Below are 19,933 nucleotides of genomic sequence, written 5' to 3'. Positions count from 1 at the left end.
TGGGATCTAGAATGGTGACCTACATTTAGCCCTACTAAAGTTTAATAAGTATGGTCAATAAAGGGCAGGCTATCATGCTAACATGAAATCCAATTCAGCCCAAGGATAGGTATTTTATAGATGGGCAACCAGCTGGAAGGTTAACTTGCAGAACTAGGACCTGACAGTGATAGTTTTACTCTGAGGCCCGGACCTCTGCTGCGTTGCCCAAAAGCATTTGGACAGAGGGTCTTCAGGCCAACGTCCATACAAACGTTAAAAATGACCTGCAGGGCTTCCCTGGTGGCGCAGTGGTTGGGAGTTCGCCAGCCGATGCAGGGGTCACGGGTTCATGCCCTAGTCCTGGTCCGGGAGGATCCCACACGCCTCGGAGCGGCTGGGCCCGTGGGCCATGGCCGCTGGGCCTGCGCGTCTGGAGCCTGTGCTCCGCAACGGGAGGGGCCGCAACAGTGAGAGGCCCGCATACCGCCACAAAAAAATGACCTGCAGTGCTATGTGCAGTGGGATAGGGCATAGTGGGGACAGATAAGGGCCAGTGGCTCTCAATACCAAGAGCCAACAGTCTGCACTTCTTTCTGAGGAGGAGCTCATGAATATTAAAAACACTTCAGCCTGTGAATGTCCACTCCCTAATTTCTACAGCTTTTGTTGTATCTAGCAATTAGGATTTCTGCAACATTTTTGTGATTAGTATTCTTAACAATCAGCCAATCTGTTAGTTACCTGGGTTGTATTGCTGGTAAAACTCTTTATATGATAGAGGTTTTTGCCCTGGGCTATCCAGTTCATCTCTTTACCTATCAAAGTAGGTAAAAGCCAGAGGGATATATAGTGCAGAAGATTTTGGAGGTATGAAACAACTAAGGTTTCATTTAACTTTTCTGAAAGTAATTGACATCTAAAAGTAGTAAAAATGTGGTTTTATTAATCAACTACAGTCACAATACAATCATTATAGATTTCCCCTTCCGTATTCATCCCACCAAACACAAAACAGAGTAGTGTGTCAGTCTGACCTTCTTCGTGAGAGTCACCACCTTGGGTTACTCCTTTCTCAGTGGAATCCCCTTTCTCAGCAGCACAGTTTAGAGTGGCAGAATTTGAATCTTCTTTCTCAGTACATGTCACTGGCCATGGAATGATACACATGGAATGGTCCAATCGTCCAGGGGGTAGAAAAGTATCAAATTTAAGCAAGGTCCAATGCTGCTTTTCTATTTTGGAAAAAAAAAAAAGAAAAGGGTCTGTGTTAAGAAATTTCCAGAAATGCTCTGTGATGTGCTGTATCACCTGAGCCCTAACAGAAACAGGAAATAAAAGGGAAAAACCCCTAATGGCACTGTTACTGCTTTGATGATGTCATTCCCTAAAAGTTTGGTTGTCATTCTTTCGGATTTAGATGTGGAGGGACCAAAATGAAAGACCAAAAAGCATTGTGATACTTTTCAAAGAATGGTCACATTTGCTTAAAGACTCACAATGAACACCACCTGCTCACCTATGTGATACTGGTACATTGTGCTCAGGGCTCCAGTGGGAGTCATCCCTCCAAAGATATACAGGTGCTTTCCTACAGCCACAGCTGAGTGGGCAGCACAGCCTGTGGGAGCTGCCCCAGTGGGACTTAGCTTCTGCCACTTCATGTCACCTGCCAAGAGATAGAAAGTGTTTAGGTACAACATGGCCTAGACTGTGGTTTCCGACTTAACCTGTCAGACTCCTGCAGTTTGCAAACCAATCACTGAACTTCATTCACTGAGAGCTCTGAGAGATCCTATAGCAAGGTCTGGTGTGCACAAAAATCACTGGGGGAGCTGAAATTCCGTTTGGCTAGTCTAGGGAGGGAGGGAGGGGCTCAGTAATCCATAATTTTAACAAGCATCCCAGGTGATTCTGATGTGGGTGGTCTTTGGAGCACACTGAGGAATGTGATCCAGTCTTTGGTGACCATCACCATTAAGTATTTTGGAGCCCAGAAGTAGGTGAGGTTCCAACTGTGTGTGTGTGTGTGTGTGTGTGTGTGTGTGTGTGTGTGTGTGTGTGTGTGTGTGTGTGTGTGTGTGTGTGTGTGTGTGTGTGTGTGTGTGTGTTTTGTGTGTGCAAGCATGCCTGTATGTGCACACACGTGCATGTTTGAAATACAGGTCCTTAAAAAGCAACTTTGTGAGTACTGGCTAGACACTTTAAGTATCTTGCTTACTTCATTCTCTTAATAGCGGTATGCAATTGCTATTACTTCTGCCTACCTTCTTAAAGATGAAGAAATAGGATTAGAGAGGGAAAGAGACTTGTCGGAGATCCCACAGCTAGCAGGTGGCAGAGCTAGAATTGTACTCAGGTCTGACTCCAAAACCTGTGTTCTCTATGCTGTAATGTGCTGCCTCAGCACCTATTTCCAACCTATTTCTGCAGGTAGTTGCAACTTTTCAGACAAGAATTTAAATGAGGCAGGATATCGCTGGATTTTAGGTTTTAGAGAACTACCTGGGCTGGAAAGGAGGAAAAATAGTTAGGAAGTAGTTCCTTGCATAAGAGAAAAGGACTTTCTTTTTTAAAATAAGCATTAAGGGACTTCCCTTGTGGTCCAGTGGTAAAGAATCCACCTTCCAATGCAGGGGATGCAGGTTTGATCCCTAGTCAGGGAACTAAGATCTCACATGCTGTGAGGCAACAAAGCCCATGCGCTGCAACTACTGAGCTCGCGCGCCTCAACTAGAGAACCCCCGTGCCACAAACTACAAGAGCCCACGCTCTCTGGAGCCCATGCATCGCAACTAGAGAAGAGAAAACCCACACGCCACAACTAGAGAGAAGCCCGTGCACTGCAATGAAAGATCCCACATGCTGCAATGAAGATCCTGTGTGCCTCAACTAAAACTCAAGGCAGCCAAAAAGCTAAATTAAAAAAAAAATTTAAAAAAAAAAAAAAATAAGCATTAAAACTCTGTTTGACTGCTTGCAAGGAATGCTTCTGTGAAGATATTTTCCATCTGTCAGTTCAAGGCAGGGGTCCAGCAACTCAGAGTTGGAAGGGAGAATCACCCAGTCCAGCCAAATATCCTAGGCAATGCAGGAATCCCAGCCAGTATCAGCTGGCCTCAGATGTCACCAAACCAGAGAACCTATTGTTTGGCAAGGTAGCCCGATACATTGCACAGCAGTTCTCATGCATTCTGCCCATAATTCCAATTCCTGTCGTCTGGAGCAACGCAGAACATATTCATTTGTTCATCTGTCCACTTTTTTAAAAAAATATTTTAAATTTTTTGGCTGCACTGTGCGGCATACAGGATCTCAGTCCCCCAACCAGGGATCGAACCCATGCCCCCTGCAGTGGAAGCGTGGAGTCTTAACCACTGGACCACCAGGGAAGTCCCTATCTGTCTACTCTTAACAGATATGTACTCATCACTCAAGACCTGCCAGACACTGTGCTCAATGCTGGAAATACACTGGCGGAAAAAAAGAGACGAAGTCTTTGCCCTAAAGGAGCTCATAGTCTGCAAGAATGATCCAGAAATAGTCCAGGCTCTCTAGGGCACATCAGCTCTTCAGACACTTAAAGACAATTCTCATGTTATCACTAACTTTCCTTTTCTCTGTGTTCTTAAAAATTTAGCGTGACAGTTCTGGTTGTCCACCTCCAGACACACTCTAGAAGTTATCCATGGGGTTAATGGGTACTGCTTGAAAGAAATCCAGTCGGGAAACACAAAGCATAATGAATTTTAATGAAAGAGCAGGGTTGTTGGAAGGATAAGAAATAATGAATGGGTAGGTACATGGCAAACAGAAATACCTGCTTTTATTGTTATTATTATTTCTTATTATTATTCAGGCCACATTTCACAGAATCTAGTGAAGATTCTGCTGGCTGGTCAAGAGCAAGGCTCTAGTCAATCAAAGCTATTTTATTCAATCTTAAGCAGACAAGCCCCCATGCCCTCCACCCTACTTACTGATATCAATGCAATGGAGATCATCATAGAAGCTGTCCTCTGCCAAGCCTCCATGGATGAAGAGCTTTGTCCCTGCTGCCACCATCACATGACCATGCCGGGGGGATGGAGGTTTTCCAAGTGTCTCTGGTTGTGACCAGGTCAGGGTATCTAGAAAAATAAATTCAGCGACGTTAGATGACAAAGCTATGAAGCAAGAACCCGAGAAATATACCAAGCCTCACCTCCCAGTAAGCAGAGATGCTCCAAGCAGAAAGGGACCTGGGGGGTCATTCACTGCAACTTGCCAACCCAACCCAGGCCTCCTTCCATCCACAGCCTTTACAGCCTCTACTGGTACACATCCAGGGCTGGAGAATTCACTGCCTAATATGCCTGCCCCTTCTACTGGGCAATAAGGAACCACTTCTTGCTTTGAATTAAAAAAAGACCTCCCTTAAGTTTCTTCAACCTAGAACTGCCACAGAGTTAAAAAGAATGAATCTACTTCTTCTGGGACAGGGCTTCAGAGTTTTCTCTTTTTTTTTTTTTGAGTTTTCTCTTTTTTAAGACAATATTCTTAATTGATTTGCTGGAAGGGTGGAGAAAAAAATAGACTACTTTTAAAGTTAGCAGGGCCTCCTGAAGTGGTTGTATAGGATAATGGTTAGAGCATGGGATTTGGAGTTAAAACCAGGTTATTTCATTGAATAACTATGTGGCCTTGCACCAATTACTTCTATAAGCTTCAGTTTCTGTAGTTGTAAAATGAGGAGAAATTACCTGATAATACCTACCTCTCAGGGTTGAAGCGTGGATTAAATGAGATAATATACGGAAAGCACAGGCACAGAGAAAGTACTCAATACATGAGAGTTATTAATATGGGTATGATCCAAATAGTGCAGATGTATTTTACGTGTTGAAAACCCTTCATATCTTAAAAATTGTACATATATAGAATTCAGGAAAATTAATCATTTCAACATACCAGATAAGTCTTAAAGGAGTGCTACAAAAATTATCTGAGACAAAAGCCTGCCAAACAACTTATCTCTGAATTACCGTTTGTGACATGCCTGAAGGTTGCTCAAGGAGCCCCTAGAGTCCCAAAGAATACAATTTGAAATAATCAGAAAAAGTTTATGCATAAATATGTTTACCACAGCATTGTTTGTAATAGAGAAGAATTGGAAATAGCCTAAGTCCATCAACAGGTGAATGGGTGAGTTATTGCTACAGTCATGATAGAATACTATGTATTCATTAAAAACATTGAAAGAACTTTGTGATTACAGGAGAAATGCTTAAGTGAAAAATACAGGATACAAATAGTACACCTAGAATTATCTCTGCTATTCAAAAAAAAAAAACCACCATAGTTGTACTGAAATGTTAACAATTTTGGGGTGTACACCAAAGTACACCAAAGTTGTACTGAAATGTTAACAATTTTGGGGTGACAGTACTTTATATATATATACATATATATTTTTTTCTCTTACAGTTTTATATATTCAAAACCAATATTATTTAACAATTTAAAACCGCTTTAAAGGAATCACACAGTTCATTCTTTCTGGATAAAGTCATACTGTGACGTGTCTTAATTCTTAAACTTTTTAAGTTTGAAATTTTGCTTATTGCCTTTTCTCAAAAAAGGCTGCAAAAACACACATGAAAATTATTTTTGTCACATGCTATTTGTGACATGAATATTTGTGCTATGAATATTTGTAAAGTATTCATAAATGCCCACTAATAAGAGGAAGAAATGTAAATAAATACTACTTAGACAAAAATTTGGCAAGAGGTCTCACAATTTTAAATGTTCATACCATTTTGACCCTACGTAATTCCACTTCCTAGCATCTAGTCCATATTAAATGTTGTAACATGTACAGAAATTAATGTATATATACACTGTAACACTGTCAGCAAAATGTCAGTCAATAGGAAAATGACTGAATGAATAGGGATTCCCACAGAAAGATATGCTTTGCAAGGAGATTTCTGACTTAGGAAAGATCCATGATGTGTGATTAAATGAAGGAATAATAATGATAATACAGTGATTATTTATTAGGTGCTTCCTATGTGTCAGGCACTGTGCTATGCACTGTATCACATTATCTCATTTAATCTTTCCAACTCTTTGTGGTAGGCACTATTACTATCTCTATTTTACACACTAGAGAGATTAAGAAATTAGTCTTAAGTAATACAGAAACTAGATGTCAGATCTGGTCTTGAGTTCCTGTCCTATGGCTTCAAAGTTTATACTTTCGACTAGTACTAAGATCTACCCTTAGACCTGCAAAAGTAAGAGGCAGACCAACACTTATAATTTAATAATTCTATGTGTGTGTTTTAAAGTTTTCATATAATTTCAAAATCCATAGAAAATTCATAGATGTTCATAAACACATGTGCATATGATTTATAATTGCACAGAAAAATCTGGAGGTAGACATTAGGAATGGCTAACAGTGTTTACCTCTGTCTGGGGAGTGGGAAGGAAAGGTGTAAGGGGCAACATTTTACTTTTTTGTTTTATAAACTATACTGTTTAAATTTTTTTAATTGATCAAATTATTCCTTTTTAAATGCAAATTTTGCTATGGGTAGAAGATATCAGCTAAGAGATATACTGCAGAAGTCTAGAAGTGAGACACACAGCCAGGTTGTCATATTCTAACCTCTGCTTCCTACATCGGGTAAGCTGCAGGCCGGGGTAACCCCGACCAGGTAAGTGGCAGCCCCAGGGTTCCCCCGAGTCCATACTTGCATCAAACACATGCAGCTTCACATCCTGCACGGGCTGGGCGCCTCTCTCTCCGCCCCCAAAGACATACAGCTGGTTTCCGATGGTTGCCGATGACGTGTGGAACGTTCTTGGGGATGGTGGTGGGCTGGTCACCTTTGGCATAGTCCAAGTCCTCGTTTCTGGTCCACAGAGAAGGTAGGTATCTAAAACATCCAGGCTGAGGGGCCTCTGACATCAACTCTGGGGCTGGGCAAGGTCACTTTGCAAACCCCAATCCTTAAGGCAGACAGTTTAGGTCTAGGCGGGGATCTCATGCCACCAAATTCAAGGAGGGGTAGGGGGCAATACTTAGAGTTTGCCCAGATAGACCCAAATTCCCAAGACTGAAAAGTCACAAGTACAATTAAGAATGAGGCCAGTTTGTTTTTGGAGGCCTTCAAACATCCTCTCTGAACCCTCTTCCCCTTTGATGGACTGACTACCCTGCCCTGTGCCCATTCAGAGGAGCCCAACAGCTGCTAAAACTCATTCCCACTAGATGCAAGAAACTAAATGTGCCAAGTTTCTCAGGATATGTGGCCATTAAAAGAAAGTAGACAATATTATTACAGTTTCAGTAGTAGCAGTAATTGTCCCTACTACACAGTAAGTACTAAATAAATACTAGTTTCCTTATTTTACAGATAAGGAATTGAAGCAGAGACAGATTAAGTCACTCATTTAAGGTTACATGGCTAGTAAATGGCTGAGTTGGGATTCAAATTCTGTTTCAACACCACCAAGATCTATGTATTTTCCACTCTTCTGACTTGAGAATAAAATTTCACCACGTGGGTAGGTGGACAGAAGCTTATTTCTTTCCAGAATGAAGCATGAATTTTATAGAAACACAAGCAGTAACTGAGCACCTCCCTTGTGCGGAATCATTGCCCTGAGCACTCTGCCATCCCCAACATCCTCAGTCAACCCTGGGAGGCGGACGGAAAGTATCTCCACTTTGCAGATGAGGGAACTGAAGCTCAGAAAGTCTAAATCCTTTCTCCCAGGTCACAGTGTTAGTGAGTAGGAGAGCAGGGCTCTGAACACAGATCTGTCAAAACTCCCATACTTATTCCACTACAACACACCAGGAATTCTTCCTCCCTCCCTTCCTCCTTCCCTCCTGTGCCACATGGCTTGTGGGATGTTAGTTCCTCAATCAGGGATTGAACCTGACCCCACGGCAGTGAAAGTGCCAGGGAATTCCCAGGAATTATTTCTTGCCCGGGAAATTCTGTGCCTTTTGTAAAGGTCTTCATTCAGTAATACAAAGTGGTGCACGAAGCATGTGTAATATGTGTAGGACTCAAAACATGAACCTGGAGACCAAACAAGTCTCAGCCTATATCCAAAACATAATGGGGACTTCCCTGGTGGTCCAGTGGTTAAGATTCCACACTTCCACTGCAGGGGGCACGGGTTCGATCCTTGATTGGGGTACTAAGACCTGCAAGCTGCATGGACAAAAAACAAACCAACCCCAAAACAAAGCATAATGTAATTGTCTCTATAGCTACAGGTCTTGGGTAGTTTTTGGATTTTAGGGAGAGTTAGAAGGGGCACAACCTCCAAGTTCAGAAGATCCTGGGATCCTGGTGTGGCTACCAAGCCAAATGTTAGCACAAATAATACGAAAGGAGTCCTAAGCCAGCTGAGGGACTCGCCTTAGTAACAAAAGCAACTAATGATTCCCCTACATCTTTCATATTTCTTGGGCATGGTGTCAAACTATACTTTCTAGGAGAGAAAAAGGATCTGGTGGAAAATCAATTCCTTTGACAAAAGCTTTCCAAATTCTCACTATTTTATTTAAATAGATGCCATCATTGAAAATCAAAGGAACTGATCTCCATCCAATCTAGAACTGATTTCCATCTGTCGAACCATAGCTACATCAACCACAACAACAATTATTAAGTATGTGCCAGATTTGAGTTAATTTAAATTCTTGCCAAACTTAACAAGGTAGGAACTGTTACTATCCCAAAATGACAAAAGACCAGCTGTTGTAAAAATAAATCTGTTATCGATAGAGGGAACTGGGCAAGAGTTGACTGTTATGTGAAAAATGTCCAGATTCCTAGTAATTAACAAAATGCATATTTAAACAATTAGATACAAGGAGGTTTTTGCCTATCAAATTAGCAGTGCTTAAAAATGATAAATTCGATACTGGTCAGGAGTGAAACAAGAACAATTAAACACAGTTGGAGAGAGGATAAGTTGAAAAAAATCTTTCTGGATAGGGAATTCCCTGGTGGTCTAGTGGTTAGGATTCTGGGCTTTCATTGCCGTGGCTTGCGTTCAATCCCTGGTTGGGGAACTGAGATCCCGCGAGCCATGCAGTGCAGCCAAAAAGAAAAAAAGTTTAAAAAAAATCTTTCTGGAGAGCAATTTGATAGCATGTACTAAAATCCTTAAAGTCCAGTGTTTTATCCAGTTATTTTATTTCTGGGCATGAGCTCTAAGACAATAATTCTTTTTTTTTAAAAACATGGAAGAACTTTTTTTTTCTTTTTATTTACTTATTTTTGGCTGTTTTGGGTCTTTGTTGCTGCGTGTGGGCTTTCTCTACTTGCAGCGAGCGGGGGCTACTCTTCGTTGCGGTGCGCAGGCTTCTCGTTGAGGTGGCTTCTCTTGTTGCAGAGCAGGGGTTCTAGGTGCGCGGGCTTCAGTAGTTGTAGTGAGTGGGCCCAGTAGTTGTGGCTCGCAAGCTTTAGAGCGCAGGCTCAGTAGTTGTGGCACGGGCTTAGTTGCTCCGTGGCATCTTCCCGGACCAGGGCTCGAACCCGTATACCTTGCATTGGCAGGCAGATTCTTAACCACTGCGCCACCAGGGAAGCCCCTACCTAAGGCAATAATCTGAAATACAGTCAATGATTTCTGAACAAAGATGTTCAATGCTTTGTTATTTATAATGATAAAAATCTGAAGACAACCTATATGTTAAAAAAAAAAAAACAACCGGGGAATTATGGTATTGTCATAAAAATTGAGGGACTTCCCTGGTGGTACAGTGGTAAAGAATCCACCTTACAAAGCAGGGGATGCGGGTTCGATCCCTGGTCAGGGAACTAAGATCCCACATGCCACGGGGCAACTAAGCCCTCGCGCCTCAACTAGAGAGTCCGCATGCCGCAAACTACAGAGCCCATGTGCCCTGGAGCCCGCGCGCCACAACTAGAGAGAGAAAACCCACACGCCACAACTAGAGAGAAGCCCATGCGCCACAACAAAAGATCCCATGTGCCGCAACTAAGACCCAATGCAGCCGAAAATAAATTAAATAAATTTAAAAAAATCTTTAAAAAGTGTGATTCAGCCATTAAAAATGATTTCAACAAAGCCTTATTAATAGGGAATTATTTCTGTGCTAATTATGAAATTAAAAAGATACAAGAGCGTAGTGGTGAAACAGGATGATCTCAGGTTTATAAAAATGCAGAGAAAAGACAGAAAGGAAGTACACAGAACTGTTATTAATAGCCTTAGGTCACAGGATTGTGGATGGCTTTTGTCCACTTATTTACACTTTTCAAATATTTTACAATGAATATAAACTATATTTATAAAGAGAAAAACAACCACAAAAAATGTTTTTAACTGACAAAAAGTCAGGTCCACCTCCCATGGGTGGTTCAGCAACATCCTCGCAGTAGTGATGTCCCCAAACTGCTTCCTCTATGATAAAACTGCCAGTGAGACTTGTCAGGAGCTTTGCACTTTCTGACTAAAAGAAACATACTAGGAGGATCTAGATCAGGGTTTCTTAACTTTGGCACTACTGACATTTTAGACCATATAATTCTTTATTGTGAGGGGCCTTCCTGTGCATTACAGGATGTATGGCAGCGACTCTGGCCTCTACCCACTTGATTCCCTGCCCCGAGGTGTGACGTAGCCAACTGTCCCCTGGGGGGCACCATCGCCCCCATTTGAGACCTCCGATGTAGGTGATTTGGGTTCTAGCCTGCCCCAGTCCCTGGCTCCCTGGTGACTTTAGGAAAGTCACTTCCCCTTGTGGGACCTGGGTTGCCCACTTGGCATAGCTTTTCTCTGAAGCCTCATCCAGCTTTGGCTTTTAAGAAATGGATAATTTGTACACGTTACGAGGAAAACAAAATGTAACTCTATTCTTTTCAGATTCTGCCAAAAGTTAAAATTTCTATTTTCTATGAGGTCAGCAAAGTCAAGCGGATTAGTCAGTACAATCCAAATGCGCTTTGGTACAGGTATTGGAATTGGATTTATTTATCCATTTTGGTAAATAAATAACCTTTGGCTACTTACCAGGATTCAGAACTTGTAGGCAATTTCGATTACCTGACTGGTCGGCACCTCCAAACACCCAGATGCTGTGAGGTGTGCAGGAGGGAACAAAGCTGGCATGCTCGTACCGGGGCAAGAGGCCCTCCGAGGTGGCTAAATCCCACTGGTGCGTTCCTAGAAAACATTTCACCCAGTTCCTAGACTGGGGCTGCCAATGGCTTATACTGGTTGACAAACTTGGGGGAGGGTACTGAGGAGAAAAGGGTCAAAAGCATAAGTGAACAACCATCAGATCACTTAAAGGGAATGTGGTCAACCTCCAAAAATTTTTATATCAGACACTTGGGGGGGGCGTCTGACTCATCCATAAACCCTCTTCTATGGGAACTGTCCCCACTCTCCCAACCCCAGGGATAGATCCCAGGAGACTTGGTTATACTATACCTTGACTTTCTAGCCTTAACTGATAGGGTCAAAGGTAGTCACTGGACCCAAAATGGGCCAATCAGATCCTCTCTCCCAAGAATTTGGAATTCAAACAGATTTCTGGGTTTGGGTGGCCATCTTCTACCATGTGTGGAGAAGGAGAGAAAGCCAAAGTATGGGGAAGAGAAGAATGAAACATCTACATAAAGAAGCAGATCTCTCCAAAGACAGTGAGGGAGGAAGTAGATGGTTTTTGACAGCTTTCTAATTCTTGCTTCCACTCTCTCCTGAGGCTAGGCCAAATCTTCTACCTTTGGATTCTCATTCTTTCTTTTTTTTTTTTGCTGGTTTAAGAGAGTTTCTATTACCTGCAAGTAAATGACTTCTAGCTAAAACAATTTCACAGACTTAATACCTAACTTATTAGTTATTTTAATTAGTAAACCACTTACATATGACCTTTACAGGCATTATCTTGTTACATCATTACAAGTGCCAAGTGAAGCAAGTTATTATCCCTGTTTTATGGGACACTGAAGTCCAGATGGTTTAGGTGGTTTAGCCAGAGTCACAAAGCTAGTAATAGGTCACGAAAGAATTGTAACTGTACTAGACAGCAAGCTTCTTGAGAGCTGAAAGAGATTTAATTTACCTTTGATTTCTTAGTGCAGGGTATAGAAATTCAAATGCCTACAGAAGATTGGAGGAAATTGGAGAATGAGAGCCCCACTGATAGGTGGCAGCTCAGTTGCAAAAAACTGTCACCATGTAGACATACAGGCATACGGATGTCAGATCTTCCAAGATTATCAAGAGAGGCCAAACCACTTCAAGTTTTACATGTAGACTCTCCTGCACATTTGGTTAGTAAACAACTGAGATCAAAACAATACACAGGCGCATCCCTGGTGGCGCAGTGGTTAAGAATCCGCCTGCCAATGCAGGGGACACGGGTTCGAGCCCTGCTCTGGGAAGATCCCACATGCCCCGGAGCAACTAAGCCCGTGGGCCACAACTACTGAGCCTGCGCTCTAGAGCCCGCCAGCCACAACTACTGAGCCTGCGCACCTGGAGCCCGTGCTCCGCAACAAGAGAAGCCACCGCAATGAGAAGCCCATGCACCGCAACGAAGAGTAGCCCCCGCTCACCACAACTAGAGAAAGCCCACGCACAGCAACGAAGACGCAACGCACCCAAAAATAAATAAAATAAAATAAATAAATTTATTTAAAAAAAAACCCACAACAGCAGACAGCAACATTACACACAGACCTAACAAAACATGTAACAAAACACCAATTTTCTTCTGCCATTGTGTGGTACATAGTAGTCACTCATTCATTCATCCAAATACTTATAAAGCACCTACTCTGTGCCAGGCCCTGTGGTAATGGCTGGGGATACAATGAGAAGCAATATAAAAGACAGACAACAAACAATCACATGTGAAAAGGGCTGTGAAGGGGGATAAAGATGGGAAAGTACAGGATACTATGGAAACACAGAGAGTGGTTGTGTCATGGTGATTTACATTAAGAAATACATATTTGGTCTTCATCTGTTCCAGGCACAGAGCTCTGAAAATCCCTGTGACGACCTAAGTGATAAGACTGATAAAGGTGTCTTTTATTATTGATAACAAATCCCCAGTCAACCACACCTGAGTTCATGTTAATGAGGTGACTTTTGGAAAGCCCCTAAGGATGGCAGCTGGTTGCCAGGGGAACTAACCATGACATTACGGGGTTAGAACTTTTCAGCCCCAGACAATGCCCCCTACCCCCAACTCCGGGGAGAGGAGAGAGCCACCAATGGTCATAACTTACTCAATTATCCCTCCATAAAAAAAGGAGGGGTTGCAAGAGCTTCCAGGCTGGTGAACTCATGGAGGTATTGCAAAGGTGGGGCACCTGGACAGGGCACGAAATGCCTCTTCCCACATACTTTGCCCTATGCATCTCTTCTATCTGGCTATTTTCCTGAACTCTGTGAGCCTCTCTAGCAAATTAATGGAACCTGAGGCAGGTGACATGGGAACCTTCCATTTATAGTTGGTCGGTCAGAAGCACAGGTGGACTTGTGATTGGCATCTGAAGGGGAGCAGGGAGAGTCTCGTGGACTGAGCCCTTCATCTGTGGAATAGGATGCTAATTCCAGGCAGAACTGAACTGAGTTGTAGGACGTCCAGCTGGTGTTGCAGAATTATTTGGTGTGGGGGAAAATCCCCACACATCTGTCAGTCAGAAGGGAAGTACGGAAGACTAGTGTTGAGAGGAGGCATGGGAATAGAGAAGGAAAACAGAAGAGTCTCTCCTTTACAGTGGCAGTGCCTAAACTAGTCCTAAACTAGTGGCAGATGTATCAGGGCAAGGTTCCTGATGAAAGTGTCATTTAACTGGGATCTGACAGATGAATAGTAGCCAGATGATAAGGAAAAGGAAGAGCCTTCCAAGCAGAGGGAACAATACGGTAAGTCCCCTACATACGAACCTTTGAGCTGCAAACTTTCAAAGATGTAAACGTGCATTCGCATGTCCAAATCACATAAGTTTGTTCACATGTCTGGCGTTATCTGTAAAAGTTGGGTACCTAGGCTAACTTTGTTGGACTTAAGAACAAATTGGATTGGCTTCCCTGGTGGCGGAGTGGTTAGGAATCCGCCTGCCAATTCAGGGGACATGGGTTCGAGCCCTGGTCCAGGAGGATCTCACATGCCGTGGAGCAACTGAACCCGTGCACCACAACTACTGAGCCTGCACTCTAGCGTCCACGAGCCACAACTGCTGAAGCCCGTGCACCTAGAGCCCGCACTCCATAACAAGAGAAGCCACCGCAGTGAGAAGCCCGTGCACTGCAATGAAGAGCAGCCCCTGCTTGCCGCAACTAGAGAAAGCCCACGTGCAGCCCACACGCAGCAATGAAAAATCCCAACTCAGCCAAAAATAAAAAATTAAGGAAAAAAATGAACAAACTGGACTTACGAGTGAGCTCTTGGAAAATAACTCATTCTTATGTAGGGCACTTACTGTATATGCAAAGGGTTGGAGACCAAAAGAGTTCAAGGAACTGAAGGATATTCAGTGGAGCAAGTGTGGGTTTGGGGGAGCTAAGAAATGAAGTTGGGGATAGCCTGAAATTGGGGAGTGACGTGATCAGATTTATATTTTAGAAAATACTCGGCTAAGTATGGAAAATGCAGTGTACATGAGGTAAACTTGGAAGCAGGCAGACCAGTGAGGAGGCTGTTGTAACAGTCTAGCTGAAAGATAATGATGCTTCGACTACAGTAGTAGCAGTGCAAATGGACAGACATGGATGAAAATAAAAGATATTTAGAATTTGGTGATTAATTGGCTACGTGGATAGAAGAGGTGGAGGCATCAATGCCTCCCAGAGAAATAGTTGATGAATGAATGGCTGGTTATCCAGGGCTCCATATGGGCTCTTTCCCCCAAATCAAGGTGGTCTTGGTTGGGTGGACCTTAGGGACCTCTCAGTGACATTCATTTTCTCAGAGAAAAACCCTACTGTCTGGTCTGAACTGATAGTCTTAGGAATGGTCATGGCCGGCAGCACAAAGTCCTGCTCTCTGGCCATATAGGGTATGTGCTCCGCAGCTGCTGGCCTTTTTTTTTTTCTGGCCACGCCGAGTGGCATGCAGGATTCCAGTTCCTCGACCAGGGATCAAACTGCAGTAGAAGTGCAGAGTCCCAACCACTGGACCGCCAGGGAATTCCCCACAGCTGTTGGTCTTACCCAGATCTATGGTGTGCACATCTGAGAAGCTCCCGTTTGGATCTGCTCCCCCAACAATGAAGACCTTCCCTCTCTCGGCATCACCAACAGGGGGTAAATATGAGCAGCTATGGCCAACTCGAGCACAGGGACTGTCTCCAACCGGGGTCAAGGTGTACCTGCCAAAGGGAGGGTATATTCAGGAGGCCTGAGCAGAGAATAAATGCAGCAGTATATTCTTTGCATTCCTCATGGAACAGTCACCAGAATGAAGGGTCTTATACATACACGGTCATTTTAGATCATGTCCAGCAAAGCAGCATTTTCCTAATTAATGAACAGTACCTTCCCTTTGCACATAATCTTTGACTTTTCAATTTTGTCACTACTTTCATCTCACATTAACTTAGTGGGGATGCCCTGGGCTAGTAATTGTCCCCATTTGGTAGAGGGGGAAACTGATACCCAGAAATGTCCAGTGTGTGTCCTGGCACAGGATGGTAGTTATGAACATGATTTGCAAATTCAGACAGACCTAGCTCAAGTCCCAGTTCAAGTGCTTTCTTGATGTGTGCTCTTTTGGAAGTCACTTTACCTTTCTGAACCTTAGTTTCCTCATTTGTAAAATGAAGACAGCAATAGTTCTCACCCGTGAAGAATGAGATGCAATCTTGTAACATGGCAGGAAGGACTCAGTTAATCATGGCTAGAGCTTTATGTGTAATCACATGAGAACAGACCCAAAGCTCTTGCCACTAGCCAGTGATGCTTCCCTCTGCCATGTAATATTCTCCATCATTCACTGATTCTTTTTTTTTTTTTAATTTAATTTATTTATTTTTGGCTGCACTGGGTCTTTGTTACTGTGCGCGGGCTTTCTCTGGTTGCAGTGAGCGGGGGCTACTCTTCGTTGCAGTGGCTTCTCTTGTTGCAGAGCACGGGCTCTAGGAGCCCGGGCTTCAGGAGTTGTGGCTTGCGGGCTCTGGAGCGCAGGCTCAGTAGTTGTGGCGCACGGGCTTAGTTGCTCCGCGGCACGTGGGATCTTCCTGGACGAGGGCTCAAACCCATGTCCCCTGCATTGGCAGGCGGATTCTTAACCACTGCGCCACCAGGGAAGCCCCATTCACTGCTTCTTAAGAGCTTTTCCAGATTACTCATAAAGCTCGACCTGATGGAAGACAAAACTAGGACTTTGAAAAATCAAATACAGGATCCATTCATTCTGTTCTGTAAAGTTATTCTGAATGCTGACTGAGAAAGCACACTTCAAGCTTTCTGGTTGGAAAAGAAAGCTCTGCAGCTGTTTTTCAGGCCCAGTCTTATCTGTCCTCTCTGACATTTGGTACTCTTGGCTCTTCCCTCCTTCTCATACCTTTCTCCTGACCTGGCTTCCCCACATCCATTCCATTTGGTTCTCTATCCACCTGTCTGGCTGCACTTTCTGTTTCCTTCTCTGACTCCTTTCCCTCCAGCTTTCTCCCAATCCTCATGAGTTCTCTTCTCAGTCTAGGTTTGCTTGCCTGATCAATTTTATATGTACTGATGGCTTCAATTACCACCCATCTACCGTACATGTTCATCAGTGACTTTCAAATCTCTATTTCTTTTCCAGATCTCTCTTCTGATGTCCAGATTCACACATTCCACATTGTCACCTGAATGACTACTAACCACATACCATGCATGCTGCTAACTTCGCCACAACCCTGGATTCACTTAACTTGCACAAAACCCCTCTGGGGACAGTAGTATTATCATCATCTGAGGTTTACAACTGAGGACCTGTGGCTTAGAAAGGTTAAATGACTTATTCAAGAGCACACAGCCATCCAGCTACATGGTGAATAAGACAAAAGAAGTCCCTGCCTTTACAGCCCTGACAGACTAGTTGGGAAGAAAAACACTAAACAGATAATTTCCAAATATCCATTTCATTTCAGTTGTGTTATAAAGGAGTACAGGATATATACAGGATATATAGTATGAGAACATATCACAGGGGGACCCTACCCTGTAAGGAGAGGTAGGTGGGGACAGAGGTGGTCAAAGAAGTCTTCCTGAAGGAGCCCCATTTGAACTGAGATCTGAAGTATGAGTAGAAGTTAGCTGGGCAAAGAGAGGGACAAAAGATGGGGGCAAAGGATGATCCAGGTAGAGGGACCAGCACATACAGTTCCTGAGTGGGACAGTGCAAGCCACATTAAAGGAAGAGAAAGAGAACAAAGGCTGAGTAACGGGACTTGAGGTTGGAAAGACAGGCAGGGACAGATCACGCAGGGCCCAGTGGGCCATTTTAAGGACTCTGGTTTTTATCCTAAGACTAATGGAGAGGCACAAAAGGTTTTAAACCAGGGAATGCCATGATCAGATTTATGATGTGTAGAGAGCAAGAGTGGACGCATGGAAGCCAGATCAGGGGCTCTCCTCCAAGGTCCTGCAGAAGCACTGCCTCCTCTCTACAGCCCTCTGTGCATCCTGCTTCAGCACCAGTCACTGTTCCCCCACTACACTGAGACTATTCACCTTTGTACCTGCAGCACCTACACAGCGGCTGGCCCTGTCAGGCCAGTGTTAGTTGCTGAACGCAGGGTTGGTTGAACAAGCGCTCAAGAAATAGTGAAGCCAGTTTAATCCAAATCCAATTCCCTGAAAGTCTTACAAATGAGTTAGAGCTTGGGGGAAGACACAGTGTTGGAGCTGAAGATGCCAGATGGTCAATGCCCTACTCTTCCTGGCAAATGGATTTTAATAAAATCAACATCTGCTCTGTGATAATTATTGCCCCACTACCTTTCCTCTGAAGACCTTCTCAGACAGTTTGAGTCTAATTACCAGAAACCACAGACAGTTTCAACTCTACCCTTTTTCATAGAGGATCAAATATGTTAGTAAAGTACTTATAAATGAAAAAAAAACTCATGTGTTTCTTTGTTTGAATCCTTCCTTACAGACCATGTTGCTTTCCTGGGCTTGTCTCCAGGCTCCAAGACTGGCAGCTGCTTCATGGTGTCCTATGCCTAAGAAAGAAAGGTACTTTTTAGACATTTACAATTATCTTCTACCTAAAAAACACAGCAAATCAGGTTACTTGCCTCTTTAAAAATTTTCCTGTTGATGTACCAATTTCTAGGGCCTGATTAATTTGAATAAGCATTACCAACCTTTTGATATAAACTTATATTTGGGAGGCAACTATGACACAACTTTCGTAATCCCATTACAGAGTTTTTTTGTTTTTTGCCTAAAGTTTTCTGTGTCCGTGGTTTTCATAGGAAGGGGTATATATCAAAATAATTTTCAGAGGTCATAAGGTATTTATGTTTATCAAAAGAAAACATTTTAAAAGGCCAAGAAATACTGAACTCTAGGATAAATCCTGGCTTCAGCATGACATTCAAAGCCTTCTGGTCTCAACCTTCTTTTCAGGAACTCACCACAATTTCTTGCTATATTGAACTGTTCTTACTATATTTGTTCCCCTAAAATGCCAGGCTCTTTCATAACTTGCATCCTGTGCTGCTTCCCTTACCTGAAATGTCCCTTCCCTTCTGATCAACTAGAAAACTCCTAGTCAACCTCCAAAGCCCAGTTCAAATGTCCCCTCCTTAGTGAAACCTTCCCTGATTTGTTGCTTTCCACTTACATCCTCAAGTTACTTTATTCTCTACCTGAAGGTATCTATTAAGCTATCGTCATTGCAGGGATCACCCTGAATGTAATCATCTATTTAAAACTCTCTAGATTCTAGAATAAATTCCACTAGACTAAATTCCAAGCGAGCTGGGCCTCTCGGATTCATTCAGAGAACCAACCAAGAGGCCCGGCATAGAGCAGAAGTGAGGGATGAGTGAATGAATAAAGAAAATGGATGAGGTTTCTGGGAGGTGAATGGATAAATCCAATCTTCAGCCTAAGTCACTAACTGCTGTCCCCAAAGCCTAAAGCTCAGTGGGGTTAACTTCACCTGGACCGGGACTTCCAGCAGTCGCCCCTGCCAGGTCCATCCCCCAGTCCCATCCCCGCTTGGCAGCGCTAGGGGATAGCAGGCAGGGTCAGGAGAGAACAGGCCGATTCCTTTCCGTCAGTGTGGCTAGGCCAGAGCCAGAGGAGGTCTCCCGAGCGCTTTCCACCCAGCCCAACTCCACTCCCTTAAAGGATGCGGCGCCCCCGCCCCACCCCGCCCGGGAACGCTTCAAACCGGGGTCCCAGAGCCCCCCTACCTCCGGACCGCATTACCTGCGGCGGCTTACGCCAGTCTTGGGGCCGTGGCTCCGCCCCAATAGGGGCGGTTCTTGGATCTTCGCCCCTCCTTCAGACCCCGGAAGAGCGCCCCGGCCAACCGCTCTCCACTCCCAGGGCCGGGTCCCCAGGGCGCGCTCTTGGAAGGGAGCCGGGAGGGGTCCTAGCGGCCTGGGTTCGACCCAGCTGTGTATTTCTCCAGAACTAAACTGGCCGGGTCGTCCTGGGGCCCTACCTCCCTGGCTGAGTAAGCCAGAGCTACTTGGAGACGACTTACAAGCGAAATGCCAGGGGTTGGGCATCCAGTTAGGTGACCCAAATCCCTTGGGCTATTTTAAAGGAGCTAGGATATTTTCAGTTCCAGCGGTTGTTAGAATGGTTTCTGAAAGGGAGAGTTGAGCGTGCTTTCCTAGGTGTGAAATTTCCCTACGTAGTCTTTTTTTTTTTAAATTAATTTATTTGGGTATGTGTCGGGTCTTAGTTGTGGCACGGAGGATCTTAGTTGTGGCCTGCGGGTTTT

The 19,933-nt window shown here is 43.8% G+C and overlaps 1 protein-coding gene across 4 annotated transcripts; it reads right to left on the bottom strand.

The window, feature by feature from the left end:
* Positions 1-903: 903 nt before the first annotated feature.
* RABEPK (Rab9 effector protein with kelch motifs) lies at positions 904-19,498 on the bottom strand. Of its 4 annotated transcripts, none has more exons than XM_019949217.3 (8): positions 19,411-19,498; positions 18,127-18,191; positions 15,196-15,353; positions 11,035-11,187; positions 6,723-6,884; positions 3,960-4,109; positions 1,499-1,648; positions 904-1,214 (listed from the first exon to the last, which is right to left on the bottom strand). In XM_019949217.3, exons 2-8 carry the CDS (start codon positions 18,177-18,179, stop codon positions 925-927), a joined length of 1,116 nt encoding a protein of 371 aa, XP_019804776.1. In that variant the 5' UTR covers positions 18,180-18,191; positions 19,411-19,498; the 3' UTR covers positions 904-924. The 4 variants fall into 4 exon arrangements, with proteins under 4 accessions (XP_019804776.1, XP_019804777.1, XP_004313500.2 ...); XM_019949218.3 differs by having other exon boundaries at positions 19,395-19,440; XM_004313452.4 differs by lacking the exon at positions 11,035-11,187.
* Positions 19,499-19,933: the final 435 nt, after the last annotated feature.

This window comes from Tursiops truncatus, chromosome 6 (assembly GCF_011762595.2).
Source record: "Tursiops truncatus isolate mTurTru1 chromosome 6, mTurTru1.mat.Y, whole genome shotgun sequence".
Classification (NCBI taxonomy): domain Eukaryota; kingdom Metazoa; phylum Chordata; class Mammalia; order Artiodactyla; family Delphinidae; genus Tursiops; species Tursiops truncatus.
The sequence above is the reverse complement of the archived record's forward strand: the minus strand, read 5'-3'. Positions and strand labels throughout refer to the sequence as shown.